The sequence below is a fragment of the Periplaneta americana genome, chromosome 2 (assembly GCF_040183065.1).
Source record: "Periplaneta americana isolate PAMFEO1 chromosome 2, P.americana_PAMFEO1_priV1, whole genome shotgun sequence".
Classification (NCBI taxonomy): domain Eukaryota; kingdom Metazoa; phylum Arthropoda; class Insecta; order Blattodea; family Blattidae; genus Periplaneta; species Periplaneta americana.
The window spans coordinates 117,348,035-117,367,807 of NC_091118.1; the positions used below are offsets into that span (position 1 = coordinate 117,348,035).

The window sequence follows — 19,773 nt, forward strand, 5'->3', positions numbered from 1 at the left end:
TTTAAGGCATGTTCAACTAAAAATAGTTTTTGTGTAGCGTGTGTTAGGATCAGCAAGATGCATAAATTTATTAAGAAAAATATTTTATAAAAATACTGTGTTCCTCAAAACCGCTCAATGTCCCTGGTTTTTAGCTTTTCTGTCACTCTTTTTTCAACTTCGCAGTTGGTCACCCTAGGAGCTCCCGTCAAATTTGTAGGTAACAATGCGTCTACGGAATGTTTTCTTCTAGTATTTCAGTATCCTTTGCATTATGTTATCAATAGGCCCCTCCGTGAGTAATTTCTGAACGGCGCAGTTTTCACCAACGTTAATAAAGCTTAACAAATTTTTATTGAGATTTAACAGTAAATTAAACACATAAAAGTACATTATGCAACGAGCCTATAATGATAGTAATTAACACGCGAGTATGTTTATGAAACGAGCGCAAGCGAGCGTCTTAATTACCATTATAGGCAAGTTTCATACGACTTTTTATGATCGATCATATTTCTAACTTGAAATTATTCAGAAGTATTCATTTTATTCGTATCTAACTGAAGATCGGAAGTGACCTTGTGTATAGCTCGTAAATTGTGAGATGTGCGCAGACGCAAAAGTATTGATTTTTTCCGAGGAACAATAATGTCATTGACCTTGATGTAATCTAGAGAATAACATGAACTAATTTTGATATAACCTGGAAATTGATTTAGAATTGAAAAAATAGATGACAAATTGAATTTATTTGAATATTATTTACAATTAACGCTAATTATTATAGTAACAGAACATAACCTCCTGCGACAGTATTGGATTTCCAGTCTCCGTGACGTTTCCCTCGTTGTCTTTAGATTGCATATCCGAGAATAATAGAAAACCTGAACTTTAATGAATAGGTGTACTTTAATGACAGGCATTAAAGGACTGCTACCAGGTGTATAATTACTACATTTCGGCATGGTCGAGCATAAAATTGTTTAGTGAACACTTGCTAACTTTAACAATTTCTTAAACTGTTTAAGTTAAGGTCATCTATGTTCTTGCATTTGGTTACAAATTCAACCGACAAAGACTTTTCACATTCTCAGTTCGCGGTTCATTTTCAATAACAAGTAATAATTTCCAAAGAGGTCGTAATAGAGAATATTTTTGCAAGAATTAACAAAATGTTAGTTATCATTCATCTGAAAATTGTCGGTAGAACCGAAATGCACGAAAGAATGTTAAAACAATTGTAAAAATTTTAGCATGTTTTAACAAATAACGTGTTACTGCATTTTCTACATTTATTGATCAAACCGGGCTGTAGAATAGCAAAAAGATACGCCCTCCTCATCAGTCGTGGGTTGATTAAGAGACAATCAGGCATATGAGAATAATGACAGTCCATTCTCACAATAAAATAATTAACTCACTAGATTAAAGCATAGAAACGTGTTCCAACAGCAAATTTAGGATAGATCTTGAACCAGGAAACGCCACTAATTAAAATACACTCATTTTCTTGAAAAACGTTTGGATGACAGAAGTAAAGGAAATCCTGTTACTGTGTTCCCATCACTGCAAGTTTCAAAAATACAAATTCGAGGAAGTCCGAAATCTCTAAATAAATACATCATAATTATTAAAGCTATAAAGATAGAAATAATAATTAATTTATGGCAGCATCGAAACCTTTTTTAATATAATTGCAGCATTCTGTACACAAAAACAATCGCAAGTGTCATTCTTTGCAGTTGCGAAGCTAAGGTGTAAATACTGGATAGGCTGAAAAAATCTGCTTACTTTATATATTTTTATAGAACATATGTTTCTCGGCTTTTCTACAAAAACTTGTTGTGACACAGACTCACAAGAAGATGATGACCACTCATTTTCACCCCGAAATAGAATACAGTATAACAATATAACTTATTTGTCTCAGAGCGCCCTGTTAGCCAAGAATATTTCTTACACCATAACAATTGAAAATTTCCATTTTGAATTCCTCCATCCGCTATTTTGATATGTAAATGTAGTGTCGATCTCCTGTCTTTGTCAGTACATTTTATTTCATAAGTCGAAATTGAAAACGATCTCTCTTTTAATTCTAAATAATGGCGATCAATGTTCTCACAGTAAGAGCCACTTTACACAAAATTAATATGTAATACACGCACGCATGCATTTTTTATTAAACCAACATTCAACAACGCAGTGCATTCAACACCAATATAGCGCAATGTATTATGTAACGTTGAAGCTAGCCGCGTTTCGTAACGAGATGTAGCGAATCGATACTCCCTCCCCGGTCTTGTCCCAAGTTTGCGATTCAAGTTGTAGCGTACCTTTAGAGGCTTTTGCCACAAGCCTCGCAACGAACTCTCCATCCTGGAATGGCTGCCAACAGTGAACTTAATATATGGAAGGATCGGAGTGAAACGAAGTGTTACGATGCATCGTTATTACAAACTTATAGCTAGGTCTACTTTTACTAGGCATAACTCAAATTTTTTGGGTAGGCTAAGCCTCAAAAGCCTCTTAAGAGCTTCGCCACTGATTCTTTCAGTAAATGAATGCAATATTACCACAGAATTTTGTCATCTACTCTGGATAGCTTTTATTATTTAATAATTGTATTACATTATCGTTTAACCTTTGAATATTTCACTTCAAATAGAGGAGAGAGATCCTATGAAAAAAGTAGGATGTGACGGAAGAATATTGATTAGTGTTGACTAAATTTGAAGTGCCAGAAACTGGAGTGTTTCTGAAGTAAATACCGCTTATCGTAGTGGACTGTTTCCAAGACAATTATTTGAACATAGCTTGAGACAACCTAGCACGATACCATGTCTCCATTGCGATGGATAAATCGGTAAGATATCTTAGTAGCAATGATTATCTCAATAAAAAGAAGAAATTAAAGAAAACTATGAAAAATATCAATCTATATTAACGACTATTGACGTCAATACGCATGATATCGGTTACACGTAATATAAGTTTATAGAATTCACGCTTATATTTGCAAGCCTGCACACTAATCTCACCTCTAAACTTCCTAGAATTCTTTGTCCTTGAACTGTTGTACGTCAAATGTCAACCAGCCAATTAAATCAAGGACATAAGTATTTCTTATGAACGCTAATTTCTAATGAACGTTAGTATTAGTTTTAATGTAGACTACATAATTGTTTAAAATAAAAAATGGATCTTTGCAACTCTGAAATAGCATATTATACGAGTAGTAATGATTTCCGTCGATCAACAGTTCTGTGGGCATATCGCAGTGGTCTTTGCTAATCTATTTTGTTTTATTGATGATAGCGAATAGAGAAATGCTGGAATGGCGGTGGAAGTAGAGATAGTACTCTAAGAAAACCAATGTAAACACAGTGTTTGCTTTGTTCTTTACAAGTTCCACTTGACTGCCAGACATGGAAAGTCTGTAAAGATGCTCCAACTCCATCCTGTATTGGCTGGGGTTCTCAACGATTTAGGTTGGCGTACCATTACAGCATAGTTCACATTTATTTTTTTATTTCCAAGTAAGAGCAAAGACTACGATTTTTAAATATTAATATTTATAGAATAAGATAATTAATTATGATTCTGGAACACAGTTCTTATGTTAGCACAATGTTTCGATTTGTTGGTTTTAATACGAGAAATGTAAAAAAAAATATAAATAGAAATGGATGTTATTTAGAAATATAGCCTAGTACAGGAGGCGAGACGAGACCTGACATGTGAGTTGCGCGAGAAGAAGAAGGTTAGACCAGGCTTGGAGAACTGGGCGGCAATTGTGTCGTTACGTCACTCATCGGATGTCATTCACCCTTTCCTCTCATCCCCGCGTCATTGACTTGTTACGAGCCACAGACACGTCATTGAATGCCGGTGGACTGTGGACGGGAAACCAACGCTTTCATGCTTGCCACTCCTCTCTCGCCAGTTCTGTATCCCTGAGTTGGGAGATAAGAAAAAGAGTTTGGCGTGTGAGGAGTGATGGTCGTTAATAGTACACGAATCTAGATACGGAAGTTCAGCTCAAACTAAAAACTTATATTCCCTCTCCATACCCACTGGTGATATAGACAAGGTGCATGAAAGGTCACAGGACAGGTTTTACCTCGTCTAATATACCAGATATAGTAGTTATAAACACTGTCAAGTAAAATTAGAGCACACATTTAAAAATACAAATTCAAATAATTTTCACAATGAAATTATTCCATTAAATAAAACTGTAACTTATAATTTAGAAATAGCATAGAAAATAATTTTATTATAATCATTGTCAAGCTATTTAGGAAATAAAATTAGAGCATGGACTACATTTAAAATATAAAATGAAATAATACATAGATTATACGAAAATTAGTTGCAATAATGCTAGTATTCAGCTCGCCTGTGGCGGTGATTAATGTAAAATGGGTATATGTGACAATGTTTTATTTGTAAGTTATAAAGTAATAATCTCATTTATACTCTATATGCAGTCACTGTAACAATAAGACTGTTATCTTCAACGCTCTAGGGTCAAAAAATGTAGACAAGGACAGGACCCGCTCATTGTTGTTTTTTTTTTTAATTTATTTGACAATTTTTGTACATTAGCACTATCAATTGTGCTTAAATAATTAACGTTACAATAATATGAGACTTGTGGAGAGGGTGACGTCCATTAACGTTCCTCAAAGCATCAACAAATCAGTGTGACGTTTCCTCTTGAGGCGACGATCAGGCCGACGTAGGTTCCGAGGGATATGGTTCGTTAAGTTGTCAGAATGTGTTGACAATGTTGCAAATAAGCGTGTGTAGGAAGAATGAAGTACAGTCTCTATTTTGGCTAGGTCTGGATCTGAATGAAGTGTTTCATTTCTTATGTACCATGGTGCTCCAGTGATTATCCTTAGTGCCCGATTTTGGAATGTTTGAATACGCTTGATTTGGCTTATAGAAGCCGATCCCTATAATGAACATCCATAGAGCCAAATAGGTTTGAGAAGCATTACATATATTAACCTTTTGTTGGAAAGGGAAAGATAAGAGCTGGAAAGTATTGCTTTCAATCGATGAAGTCTGTATCTTAATCTCTGGAGGGTGTAAGTGAGATGTTTATTCCAGGTCAAGCGACTGTCTAAGATGAGTCCAAGATATCGTACTTCTTCATGCTGTGGTAATGGTGAACAGTAAATTGTTGTTTATGATTATGAAGGTGTATTAATAACTTATTCTATTCAATTCGAATGCTCGTGGATGTTGCATATTACAGTAAATTTTCGGAACACCATATACGACCAGCAATGCGCAAGAATCGCCAAAACCTCTTGAATAGCTATCCCATTGTGCTTCATGATGGTGCTCGTTGTCACGTGGCTGCCCAAGTGGTTAATTTACTTCACAAGTGGAACTGGGTAATTCTAGAGCGTCCTCCGTATTCACCAGGTGAGTCACTGATACTACGACGACCTTTTTTTCCTGAGATGAAAGAATCACTGAGAGGGGTACGGTTTAGAAATAGACAGGCCATTATAACAGCTGTAGAGCAGTCAATTATAAGCTTAGAGCAAAGTGACGCTGTGGATGACAATCGTCGCATTCCAGAGTAGTGACGGATACGTGATACTGGAGGAGATTACTTTTAAGTACTATATGTATGTATGTCAATTGAGGGGCTTAGAACAAAAAGCAGGTAAGTGACATTATTAAAAAAAATTAGGTAAGTGCGTGTTGTGATAGCCCAAAAGGATGTTTCTTTGGGATAAAATCAGGTAAGTGATCACACTGTGCTGTGCTGCTATATGGGCATCATTTCACCAAACTAGTGTATAATATTTCATTCCATGTAGAACTTTAACTGTAATTTCCTGAAAACTAGGTTTATGTCACTTACCTGCGTTTTGTTCTAAGCCCCTCAATTATGAATAAATAAGTATTTTTCTTAATTAAAGTGTTGCCACTAATTTTCGAATGGCCCATGTAATTTTCATAATTAAATTATTAACAAAATAAAATCATAATTTAATATGGAGTAACAAATGGAATTCTTAGTTAAAGGTAACAAAATTGGAAAATATTAAGTGTTGCTATCAACTATTAGGTTTTAGTGCAAACATTTTATAAATATAGTAACTAAGTTATTTTTTAACAATTGCTGATTTTAATGACTGGCGGACTCAACACATTTTGCTAATGCAGGGTTCGATTTTGGTTAATCATAATCGTAGGTGTGACTCACTATTTAATTCACTCATATTTAGTCTTTATGCAAATTAATAAGGAAAACTTAGTAAATTTTCCATTATTTTTAAATATTATTTATTATTATATTTGCTTCTTTATTTTATCGTTTTTTTTCTACCAGAGATGTGTGTACTACTACGCGTACCATAGGTTGAAAAACCCTGTTCTAGACTATATTATTCAATCTTCCCACATGTACTATCTCGCCAACGCAAAGTAAGCATTTGTGCTAAATATTCCACAGACCGTGCCCAATACAGTACTCATAAACCTGTACATACCATAAACACATAAGTCTACCTTCTGTAGCCACGGATGCCCAAAACAGTTTTGATAATGAGACTGTACAACATTTTAATTTAAAAATAGTATTCCTGTTCTTCTTGGTCTTATTCGTCTATTATGGCCGTCGATTCAGCACATGCTAAGAATAAAAAGAATTGTGCGTTTTAAAAATTTGCGTTTCTACGCTATTTGCATCTCAGCTCTGCAGTTCGTGGCGACGTTTCACGCTTCATTCTGTCATTTGCACCTTCTCTGTGACGTGAATCACAATAATTGTACGTAAAGCGGTAACAGAGTGAGTGAATTAAATTCAACATTATTCCTTCCGCTCCAGACGGAAACACTGTGGCCTTCTTTGACGTAGACAACACGGTCACGACCGCGCCTAATTCTTCGACCACACGAAGAAGCAATATTTTTGGTTATCAAAAACTAAAAGTTACATAAACTCGTGAAATAATAGGGCAAACAACTTTCAAAGGCGATTTTGCCTACGGTTAAACGAACGCTTAGCTACTCCGCCCTTTCTCTGTCGGCACGAGCATGAGCGCAAGTCGGCACCTGGCGTCGGACATCATCACAACGTCATTCCTTTCCGCTACTCGGGGTATCGAAGCACGGACCGCAACCTTATGTTTGCAATGTTTGAAATAAAAGAGGACTTTATCATCATGATCGGATCTGCAGTCTTACTTTGCAATTTAATGTGAAAGAAAAACGCAATAATCTTAACTTGTGCCTCTTTCTAGCTATGAGATTTCTTTTACATAACTACTTATGATATAGGCTAAGCCCCTGCTTGAGACATTTTGGAGAAAATTTTGTCGCCATTGCAATCGAACACCTTCGGATGAGATCGAATTTGGAAACTTCAGCCTAAGCCACCGGCGTAGCGTAGTCGGCTGGTCGGCTGAGGCACTTGCCTGCCGATCTGGAGTTGCGTTCTGGCGTTAGTTCGATTCCCGCTTCGTTTGTTTTTTCCGAGATTTTCCCCAATTGTAAGGCGAATGTCAGGTACGGTAATCTATGGCCAATCCTCGATCTTATCTCGCCAAATACCATCTTGCTATCACCAATTCCTTCGACTCTAAATACTCTAGTCCATAGTTGATACAGCGTCGTTAAATAACCAACTAAAAAAACTTCAGATCTGATATCCATATTGATACAATGAGTTATAATGTATAGGACTTTGAAGAAAATCACGATAGGCTTACTCTCGTCATAGAAATCAAGTCCCAAACTTCATTACATTTCCGACTATGGTTATCTCGCTTTTTAGGACTTTTATCCATCTCGTTTAGGTACTTATTCAAGCAGGCCAGTCAGACGCTGAATAATCTTTCATGGATGACAAAACCACTCATAAGTCTCGTCTATGCGCAGATGTGTGCGCAGTGATCTGTAATGACACTTACGCACGAGTGCGCAGACTCGTGTCCCTGACCTCTAGCAGAATAAAGGAGAAATACTCGTATAAAAAGACTGAAACAAAACGGATATCCATGGTAACCTGAACATAAAAGGAATAGAAGAAGTTGAGAGAGAATAAGATGCAATTAGTGGCGGAATCCAGAGATTCTATGAGTTCCCATTGGATAAATGCACTAAACGGATTAAACATCCTATCTAGTATTTAATTACGAGATTAATTATAAATTTAATTTAATTTAATTTCTTCCTGTAACCACTACAGGTTGCCATCGACAAAGAGTACCATGATACAATAGAGTAAAAGCCTTGAGGCTTAGTGATAAATTGTTGTTACAGTGAAAAATAAACAATTTGAATTATATTGAAACACATGATGTTAAACGAAGTAACGTCAAGGATATGCGAATTAGTCATGGTCCATATGTATGATGCCTGAAAATAGCTATTGAGCCTTTGAGTGCTGCAATTGTTAGATCTCTTAAAATACTTTTATGCAGGCCAAAAGATTTACAGAAGTCGACTAGGAACCGGGGTATGGTCCCACAGGCTCCTATCATTAGTCCCGTAATGACGATGGATTCCAGATGGTATTTGTCCTTATAAAAACTGATGGAAGGTTCATATATATTCTTTTTTTCCTCGTGTATTTCTTCTGGCTGGTGTTCGTGCGATTCGAATCTCACAGTAGGGTCAAGAGAGGGAGGTTTAAATGCAATGATGTCAATTCTTCGATTACTGCCCTCACTGGATATTCCGTGTACTTCTTCATATACTGAATAACCTTTGTTCCTTAAGGCAGTTGCTATTATAGATCTTACTGTATGATGCCGCGTATTTCATAGAAGTTCACCGTGTGGACAGGCCCCCAGGACATGGGCAATGGTTTCAACCTCCCTGTCGCAACGTCGACAGAGGTTACTGCCCGAAGACCTGCCAGGTACTCTGTATATATATATATATATATATATATATATATATATATAGGCTATATATATACACACACACACACACACACACACACACAGAGTGTTTCATTTAACTTTGCGAACCAAAATATTTTCGAAATGGAATAAAATATGGAGAACCTACTTGCAAAGGAACGTAGCCATGTCAGAGACTGACAAAATGAGAGGATATACACAATCCAGCAAATTAAAAAAATATCACTAAATTGTTCCAGATTAAATATCTAATCTATTTTACTAGGAGATTAATAATATGTATACAGATGTTTCTTCTAACTTTGCGACTCCAAATATTTTCGAAACGAAACAAAATATGGGGAACATACTTATGGAACGTGCATGTACAGTACAGGTAAGATTATGGATAGCAGAATTGGTTTCACCTTTTAAAACTAAATACTAGTGACCTGATGTTAAAACAAGTTCATTCTTGTAAATTACATCCAGCACAGAAAGTGCGCTGAAAAATGAAACTTTGTTACTTAAGCAGACGTACAAACTGATCACCATTTGCATCAACGTCCTCGTGGAGACAGTTAAGGAGAGCGTTGCACAGAACCCAGTGTTTCCCCAGGTACTTTCGCACACGTCTCAATAATACGCTGTTGCATATTCTCTATTGTTGTTGGCGCATCCTGATACACTCTATCTTTCATCGCGCCCCAGAGAAAGAAGTCTAATGATGTCATGTCGGGGGACCGAGCCGGTCATCTCACAAGACCATCCCGTTCTATCCACCGATTTGGAAACTTTTCCTTAACTATCCCTCTGCTCGTATGTGCGAAGTTTATGGAGCTACCATCATACTGGAACAACATTGACAGACGAGTTTCCAGTTCCATTTCCTCCGTGAATTATCTCTGAAAGTATTTGACCCAGTAAAGTGAAACCAATTCTGTTATCCATAATTTTATCTACTTTCCATTTCGCTACAAAAATCATCCATGCTCCATTTAAAAGAATATATTTTGTGTTGAAAATAATGTTTCCTGAATTTGCTCGATTGTGTTACAGTATATCCTCTCATTTTGTGAATCCCTAACATAGGTACATTTCTGTGCAAGTAAGTTCTCCATATTTTATTTCGTTTCGAAAATATTTGTAATCAAAAGTTGTCCACACCTGTGGAGTAACGGTCAGCGCGTCAGGCTGCGAAATCAGGTGGCCCGGGTTCGATTACCGGTCGGGGCAAGTTACCTGGTTGAGGTTTTTCCGGGGTTTTCCCTCAACCCAATACGAACAAATGCTAGGTAACTTTTTGTGCTGGATCCCGGACTGGCATTATCACCTTCACTTCATTCAGACGCTAAATAACCTAAGATGTTAATACAGTGTCGTAAAATAACCCAATAAAATAAAATAAAAGTGATCAAAAGTTAGATGAAACACCTTGCATATATATATATATATATATATATATATATATTGATAATTATATTTCAAATGAAATTTAATTATGTAACACGTACAATGGCTAAGCCAAATTATACAACGTTCAAAGGATACGAATTTATGGGCTGGGAAAATTGAGATCCGCTGTCTCTTTAATTAACACGAAAATAATCTTCTTCCGACTTCTGCGAAATAGCTGTGCTAACTCAACGCTAGAATTCCAAACTGGTAACGCAGAGATTTCGAGTTCGTGACTGGTATAATTTGTTTCATTCACCATGTTATTGTACGTTTAGAATTATCATAAGTAATGTCACGAAAGGTCTTGATTTTTCCAATAAAATTTACCAGTAAATTTATTTATAGGTGGTGTTTATTAGGTCCATTCTGAGAACAGAATAATAACTATTTTATAAAGGGAGGGTAACGCATATTAATAGTATAAGCAGGACGGATCGTCCTGGTATAAGTAATACGATTTTATTCTGAATTAGATATTGTTATTTATTGACAATATAGGAGCGGTTTCTTCATTGGTTGATGTTCCTTAAATCCCGTAATTCATTTCAACATACTTGTAGAATTATAAAAATTATTTCGTTTTAGTGAACCTACATGAAAAATAGTATTTCCCTGAAATGATTATCCACTCTACTGGACCTGTCCAGTGAAGTAAGACTTTACCGTCCTTTTCCAGTAAAGTTGTCACAGTAACATAAATGATTCAGTTGTTATTGTAAGTCAATGTTGTTATGACATGTTATGACCTACAGTAGATTCATTAGTATTATCAAAATGTATAATATTACTCCGCTTTCATTTCCAGGATTAATTAATAATATTTGTTCCATGTTAGGCCCACTAAAAACAATGTACGTAATTATTATACAGAAAGTCTCTCCCGCAATCGCTTTGAAATTCCGGAATCGGCTTACGCTTCGTCCGTAAACATCTCACTCGTTTGGGAAAGTATCAGTTTTTATAACAGTTAGGCCTACGTAAATAACTATTTCTATTTATTGGTCTTAAAATATTAATAACAACAACATGCCGCTAGGTCTTGTGAATTGTCCACCTAGAAACAAACAATTGGGAAGCATTAACGATAAAATAAATCCGATAATAATTTAAAACGATAATATTGCAGTAATAGATGACTCTGATTGGTTGAAATTCAACTCACTTACACACACCATTGCATTGGTACACAGATAGATACAATAAATGAAATAAATATTCCTTGCAATATGGACGTGGTACTGTCTGCCTTTTTAAATTATGGGTATATTGTTTTATATCGGAGACTGGATTAAGGAATGTACAGTGCAAACTTTGTTGGGCAAACTCGAAAAGTTTTCAACGGAATATAAAATTAAATTAATGAGTGTTGGCCACGGTATACGGTTAAGGCAATAAAAATAAATCTGTGGCGTGACAGCCGAAAGGACGTAGTCGATCAACCGACTGCTGGCCTCAGCAGAGGTGAACGATCATCCAACCATCAGGGAGTAATGTGTGGCCAGCAGGATGAACTCCCTAAACTCGTTATAGCTGGCTTATGAAACCTGATTTCGCTACTCACTGTAGCTTTTCTAATTCATCACAAGGCTGGTGGGCACCAGTCTCATACACTGACCAAAATTTCATGAGAAAATTTCTTCCTTTATGTGGGCTCGGACCAGTGCTCGTTCTGCATTGCTACTCAAAGCAATACGTTTTAGATCACGTAGCTACGGTGCTGGACTACAGTTAAGATAAACTAATTTAAAATTGCATGCAAGCCATAACTGTGTGTTCGCACACCATCTATTTTAGGATATGTCATTTTACAGATATTAAATTAGGATGAGTCCATCTCACTGAGTATCCGTCGTCCGTCAGATCGAATAGCGGAAAACGTATGCATGCATACATACATACATACATACATACATACATACATACATACATACATACATACATACATACATACACACACGTCGACCTGGTTGGCGAGTTTATAGCGCTGGTCTTCTATGCCCAAGGTTGCGGGTTCGATTCCGGGCCAGGTGGATGGCATTTAAGTGTGCTTAAATGCGACAGGCTCATGTCAGTAGATTTACAGGCATCTAAAAGAACTCCTGCGGGACAAAATTCCGGCACATCCGGCGACGCTGATATAACCTCTGCAGTTGCGAGCGTCGTTAAATAAAACATAACATTTAACATTTAGTCTCCATACATACATACGACTTATGAGTCACGGAAGTAAATGTGATGCTTTATTTTAGTAATTTTGGCAATTGGTAAGTCTTGCTGCACCATCGGCTATTTGCATGTTCTCATACGATCAAAGAGTTACGACAGACTTATAATCGCTACGGTGTGCATGTTACTGCATGACGCATGTATATATGAGAGTATTTATTAAAGAGCACTCATGCATAAGCCGCTCTTTCTTTCTTTTCAAGAATCATCTTATGAGATAATTCATCTTCCCTCCCACTATGTTTTGGAATTTGCGTGGGATGACGACACAGCATGAACCCTGCAGCTACGCCGCGCCGTGTTTGAATGTCACGATAACTGTAGATGTGACTTGCGTCACGGCGCTGCTTGCAGCAAATCGGTATGAAATGCACTTCCCTGCGACTAAATAGATTCACCACTGAGCATTTAGGTTTAAGCTTCGATTTCATTTACGTTGAGTCTGTGTTCCGGCGAGTTAGAAATGAAGTCGTTGCAGGATTTTGGACTTTTATGATTGCGTAGGCTATGTATTTTTGCAGATCAACCAGTTTTAACTTCTCTCATCCAGTTCACATTGCCAGTTCTGAACAATTATTTTCTATGCTGAATGTCAAGTGAACTGATGAAAGAAACATTAGTATGACATACATTTGATCAATTCATCAGGCATCATCCAGGGGTCAGCGAGAGGACTCATGTTATGATGTGACGCTATAATCAAGCGTGGGTTCTAATCTCGATTGGGATCTAAAACCTAGTTGGGTTTCTCCGAGGGTTTCTCGAATTGTAAGATGAATGGCAGGTGACCTCATGGCGAATCCTCTAATTCAACTCGGTAATACTATTTCCATCGACGTTGTGTAACCGCCAAGTTAATACAGCGTCGTTAAATAATCACCAAGTAAGAAGGAGAGCGATTTATGACTTTCAATATACCGTACTGCAATACGATTAGCAAATTCGGCCTACTCACGGAATTCAACAAAGTAATATTAAAAGAAAATGCAACGGCATCATAAAAATACTATTGGTATAATTATAAGATACCTTAAAATATTGCAATTTTTCAGTAGGCCTATATCATAATAAAATAATGTCACATTATCACATTTTTCCATTATTTGTGCGAGACAAATGTATAATCGACACAAAACCAGTCACAATACCATTTTCCAGATTTATTTTTAGAAAATTATAGCTATCCTTCCTCCCGCGCACCTACTTTGGTGGATTACGTAAAAGCCAGCCATTTGCTTGTGAGAACTATCTTAAGAGCCGATGACGACAGAACTAAAGCGGGCCCGGGGTAAGTTACCTGGATGAGATTTTTCCAGGTTTCCCTCATCCATTAAGAGCAAATGTTGAGTAATTTTCGTAGCTGGACCCTAAGTCATTTCGCTGGCATTACCACCTTCATTTCACTCAGACAAAGTTGATAAAGCGTCGTAAAATAAACCAATTAAAAATATAACTAAAGCGCCAACGTAAACGTATACAATAGTGATAAATGAAATCAACACTAAGAAAGATTTGGCAACACCGCTACAAAGTTGTGCCGTGCATAGTGCAAGAAAGTTTAAATTAAAGAAAAATAGTAGCGTACGTATAAGGACGGTGGCGAAATGCCATGAATATGTATTTATAAAGCTTGTTCAATATAATTTCAACTAATGATAAAATATCAAAGATATTTAAGCGAGTCTGGAAATCATGCATATGTTCTCGTTCAGGTACTGGACAGCCATGTTTTACGAAATACGAGTAGTTGTAAGCGTAAAGCAAAGAATCAGTTAAATGAGAAACCCAGCAAGTTAATACGACAGGAGCCAAGTGCGGTAGAAAATAGTTCGTTGAATTCGATAGCCATTTTCAATGTTTCAATGGTTATGTAGAGGAAAAGAAGGAAATCACTTACTGTTGCTCACAGAAATTTGAGTAACTTGTATTACAATAATTGAAAAATATACAAGTTAATTTCTGACTAATACACGCAAACAATTTTTGTATGTTGATATTGATAGAGAAATCGTTACCGGTATGTTAACAACTTAAACTAATTTACAATTTTTATCCAATGAGCAGATTGGTATTTTATCAGAAAACACATCTACGTATGTTCAATTTTTTTTCGCAACAGTGAGTACAATCGTTTTATTTTACATCACATAATTTTATCAACAGTAATCTCACTAGAGGTTTTGATTTATCTAGAGAAAATCAAAACTCGAGTGGGATTTAATTGACTATTACACGATTAGAAGAAAGTATATAAAGATTATAAGTAACAAAGTACTCCAATACAATAAAATATTAATTGACTTACGAAAATAAACCTGTCTTCAAATGTATTATTGCACCATTACGCTAGATGGCAGTTTTGCCAACTATGGAATCTTCATTGAACTCTGTAGACGGTTACTAGTCAAGAAAGCTTTGTTGATTCAGTTTCATTTTTATTAAGACAGTTGCATTCCACTTCAATTATCCGAATCCCAGTAATCAACGTCACTTGACAGATGATTTTCAATAAATCTTAATATTAAACAATCTCTGATACGTGACTATCCATAATATCATATAGCAGAAGCTATAACATAATCTAACTAATATACACAAGTGTTAGAAAAGTTTTAATTAACGACGACGACATAAAAAATAAACACGAATAATTTTAAAAGAAATAATTATTGAATGTACAATTTTCAAATTTGAATGTGGTTGGTGGTTCAATTGATATTATATTGGACGTGTGCGTAATAGAAGTGGAACTCGTTGATTTAGGCCTACATGGTGTATTCAACTTATTCAGGATTTCCGAATGAATAATTTTAAAAGGAATAATTATTAAATGTACAATTTTCAAATTTGAATGTGGTTGGTGGTTCAATTGATGTTATATTGGACGTGTGCGTAATAGAAGTGGAACTCGTTGATTTAGGCCTACATGGTGTATTCAACCTATTCAGGATTTCCGAATGGTGCTCTTCATTTATTTGTAAATCGGATTTCAGAAGATGCATAGGTATGATCAGTGATTTTTATTAATTCTTGTTCTTGAATGCCAATGCGAGTCATATTTGAAACTGCTGTGCATCGACTGGAGTGGTTTGTAATTTTATATATATATATATATATATATATATATATATATATATTTTTTTTTTTTTTTTTTTTTTTTTTTTTGGCGTCCAGACCAGCGCAGTTTCAAATGTTGGCAAACAAAGAAACAAATGCTAGGGACGCGATAAAATTAAAGAAATGCTAGGGACGCGATAAAATTAAACAAATGCTAGGGACGCGATAAAATTGTGCGATAAGCAGCCATGATTGGTCGAAATACGTCCTTTCGTACCGTTTTATTGGTCAAAAGTAGTATGACGTAGTAAGAGTGTAATAGTCATACTAATCAAAGTGTGAATAGAATTAGCGTAGCCTACTTCCTTAGCTATGTTTCCAAATTTGCATTTCTATGTATTTTCCATGTGTTTTACTGTGGTACTTTATGTATACTGTCAGCGTTTTTAGTATGGTCATTGACACTTTTGTAATATGGTCATTGACGCTTCTTCAATTTTCCTCCCACAAACTGGAGCTTATGAATGACAGTTAGCCCCGTAACGTGAAATATAATTATGAATGCTCTGTGAAGTTGATTAGGCTAAACATGAAAGTGACGAAACAACTCCAACACCTTCACCCTGCCATTTCTTCATCATCAATTATTATTACTACTATCATTATAATTATTATTATTACTCGTATTATTATTACTATTATTATTATTATTATTATTATTAGGCCTATTATTACCATTATCGGCACAATCTTGAAGTTATAATCCTTTAGACGGATTTTATAATCATTCATCGGCAATTAAATTTAATAAAATTATATTTCGAATTTAAATCGAGAGCAGAAAACTTATGAAAATATCCACTGTTCTAGAGGTGTCGACGAAAGCTGCCTTTTGTAATTATATTTGTAGTTTATTGTAGTTCACATTTCTCCACATTTTTTATCATTGAATGCGCTGTTAACTCCTGCTGCAGACATGACTGTACGCACAATACTAACTTTTATTTGCTTCCATATGTCTAATTTCTTCAGCGAGATGAGTATATTTGATTATCTTTTCAGTATACGAATTTATTCTGTAGTCTATGATTGGAATGGCTATATCTGTATTTTTATTATACTTATTTATAATACTCGACCCGTGAGCTAGAATAGTTATCTCAGTAATAATACCGAGCCCAGTACAGTTGATCTGCTTTGTTTTCTAGTTTATATTTTTAGCAATGTGCTATGTATGATCTTAGCCATTTTGTTAAACATATTATTATTATTATTATTATTATTATTATTATTATTATTATTATTACTATATAACATATCATATACGAAGGACTTCAACAGAATTTCGGCCGTGGGTTGGATTTGTACGAATGGACATTTCTAAGATTAGGCCTAACACAGGAGATATGGCAGGAAATTACTTTTAAAAGCAAGTATGTCATAGAATTCTTGAAAGAGTTCTCCCATTTTTCCCTTGTCATTTAACCAACACTCCACAATTTTCCTTTCGTTATCATCTCTGTCATGAAAAATTAGACACTATTTCAGTTTGCGTGATACCTAGCGATATTCTCCATGGTGGATATTCCTCGTGGTTTGTTCAGTGGTAGATGATAGTGATGGTGGATTCTAAATGACTTATAGATCGACATAAGAGGCACCAGAGCCTCTCAGGTTCTTTCTTTTCTGGCGGAAACATGACGACTCAGCTGGATCTATTAAGTACGATAGACCACCATCAGAATTATGGTTACAATGAAACTGAAGGCTAGAATAGGGCGGCATGGTGTGGCTGATGGTGGAGCTGGCTTAGCCGGGCAACACAATCGGCAAGCAACTCATTCCATCAAGACTGAACAAAAAGCCTACTTGGTCTGAAATGCTTTCGGACGCTTCATATCTCGCCCGATAAGTATATTTAACCTCTCTAATTCTCTATAGGTAGCATATACTGTATATACGGTATATGTGAGATCCCTGCTCGGCCAGTTGTCTCACTTTGAGGTATGCCGCTCCACTGAAGACACTCAGGTAATTTTGTAGAAATACTAGAAAGAGGGCTAACTTATCAGAACATACAAACAAGAAATACAGTCTTCTGCTAAGGATTAGTCTACAAAGCGCAACTTCTTTAGCCCTAGGTATTCAGGGTGATTGGAGAAATCGTAAACATTTAGGAGATGGCAGTATGGACTATTGCAAGCGAAAAAGTTCATACAAACATGAGTCCAATCTTCAATGCATGTGGAGGTACAGCTGTTTAAATATTATGCATAAAAAGCCTTATAAATGTATGAGATATAAATTATATATTCATAGATTGAAAGTCTTATAAAAGATATGACATGCACATTACAGCCATTGGTAATATATATGTAAATCTAACATTCCCCGAACGATAGATCGGCTGCGGTGGTAAGTTCATTGTTAGATTATTGTCTCTAGGGTTGGATAAAAACCGAAGTCTACAAATAAAAAGTAAACACCAGGGAAAGAATTGGTCACTATGTGAATAATGCTGCCCCTTTAAAAGAAAGCCAAGATAAGCTTAGAAGAGCTATTTGCACTACTGTCGAAAAAGTTTAAAATTACATACACTGAATTCAATGGTGGAATGTTTGAACTGTTTCAAATTATTGATAGGCCTATTTAAGTACAGATCATATGCGGAGATTAAGAAGAAGGCAGAAAATAGGAAAGATTGGAAAATGCTGAGTTTGTAGTAAAAGACTTGCCACTTGGCAGAACACTATGTATGTATGTATGTATGTATGTATGTATGTATGTATGTATGTATGTATGTATGTATGTATGTATGTATGCAAAAATCTAGATTATGGTTTATTTAACGACGTTCGCAACTGCAGAGGTTATATAGCGTCGCCGGTGTGCCGGAATTTTGTCCCGCAGGAGTTCTTTTACATGCCAGTAAATCTACTGACACGAGCCTGTCGCATTTAAACACACTTAAATGCCATCGACCTGGGCCGGGATCAGACCCGCAGTCTTGAGCTATACCGACTACGTTACCCAGTTCGACTGTATGTATGTATGTATGTATGTATGTATGTATGTATGTATGTATGTATGTAAAATTTATTTTATTACAGTCTATGTCATTTGTTTTTCCCTCGCATCTTTTATAAGGCTTGTCATGCGTAATATTCAAGCAGCTCTATTTTATACACCCATTGAAAACTGGACACAATTTATGTGCTGTTTCTTTTCACTCGGAATAGTCCATTCTACCACCTTCTACAATATTTCCTATTCCTCCTCAAACACTCTAACGTCTTATGAAGTTAGTGGGAGTTTTTCATTTAACGATTCTTCTGAACTACAGAGGTCATGAAGAGTGGGTGAGGTGAAGATTGTGCCGTATGATAAATGCGCAATGGATGTGTTAGAATGCAAGAGAAATGCAGGTACGGGAAGGAATATACCCCAAAGCCGTGTCATATATATTGTGTGCCGAACTCCGGTCCGCCAAGGGTCGCATGCAGGTCCCACGTCATCATTTCGGTAAGAAAGTGCGACATCCAACTCTACTCAGTCGTTCCCACTGATTTCATTGTTCATTGGAGTGTGGGAGGAGGGGAGTTTCACACTCAACTGACATTGTTGCTGGCACTGCCAGCTCCGACGCGGGATGAAAGTTCTCTCTCGCAGATGCCGTCCACTTCGCGCCCAGTGAAGACGCACACTCCGAGTGTTGTCGTCGGTGGCTGCGATGTCCTTGTTCCGCCGCGGAAGTGACATAAGTGTGCCGAAACTTGCGAGCAGTTACGTGCAGGAGGTTTAAATGCATCTGCGACGTGACTCTTGAGACTTTATTGTGAGGGATGACGTCATGGTGTACGAGACACGAGATGCAGCTCTGCGGACCACGGGGTGCTCTCCTGCTACTGGTGGTGTGTGCGGTGAGTCCAAATCGAGACGTACGGTGGTATGCGGTGGTACACGCCGGACGTTATGGGGGACCTATTAGTCAATAAATATTTGGTTTTAAATAGGATTAAGAAATCATAATTTTCTTTATGCGTGTCGCAAAATCTCTTTCAAATAATAAAAAAGGAGGGATGTTCCCTCGGAGCTGAACTGCATTCTGAGCCTGTGAACTAAAGTAAGTTGAGATGCCTAAAATGAGTGCCGCGTGGAAATGCGCAGAGGAAATGGG

The 19,773-nt window shown here is 36.5% G+C and overlaps 1 protein-coding gene across 6 annotated transcripts in view; it reads left to right on the forward strand.

Annotated features, from left to right (window-relative positions):
* The window catches only part of LOC138694548 (cuticle protein 19.8), a 117,897-nt gene that overhangs the window by 28,025 nt on the left and 70,099 nt on the right, over window positions 1-19,773 (forward strand). For 4 of the 6 annotated variants that reach the window (XM_069818392.1, XM_069818395.1, XM_069818396.1 and 1 more), the window contains exon 1: window positions 19,262-19,516. The exons of 1 other annotated variant lie outside the window; for it this stretch is intronic. In XM_069818392.1, coding sequence (XP_069674493.1) covers window positions 19,439-19,516 — 78 coding nt within the window. In that variant the 5' untranslated portion in view covers window positions 19,262-19,438. Of the gene's footprint in view, window positions 1-19,261; window positions 19,517-19,773 lie in introns of those variants that run through there. One more of the 6 variants, XM_069818393.1, reaches the window with a different exon arrangement.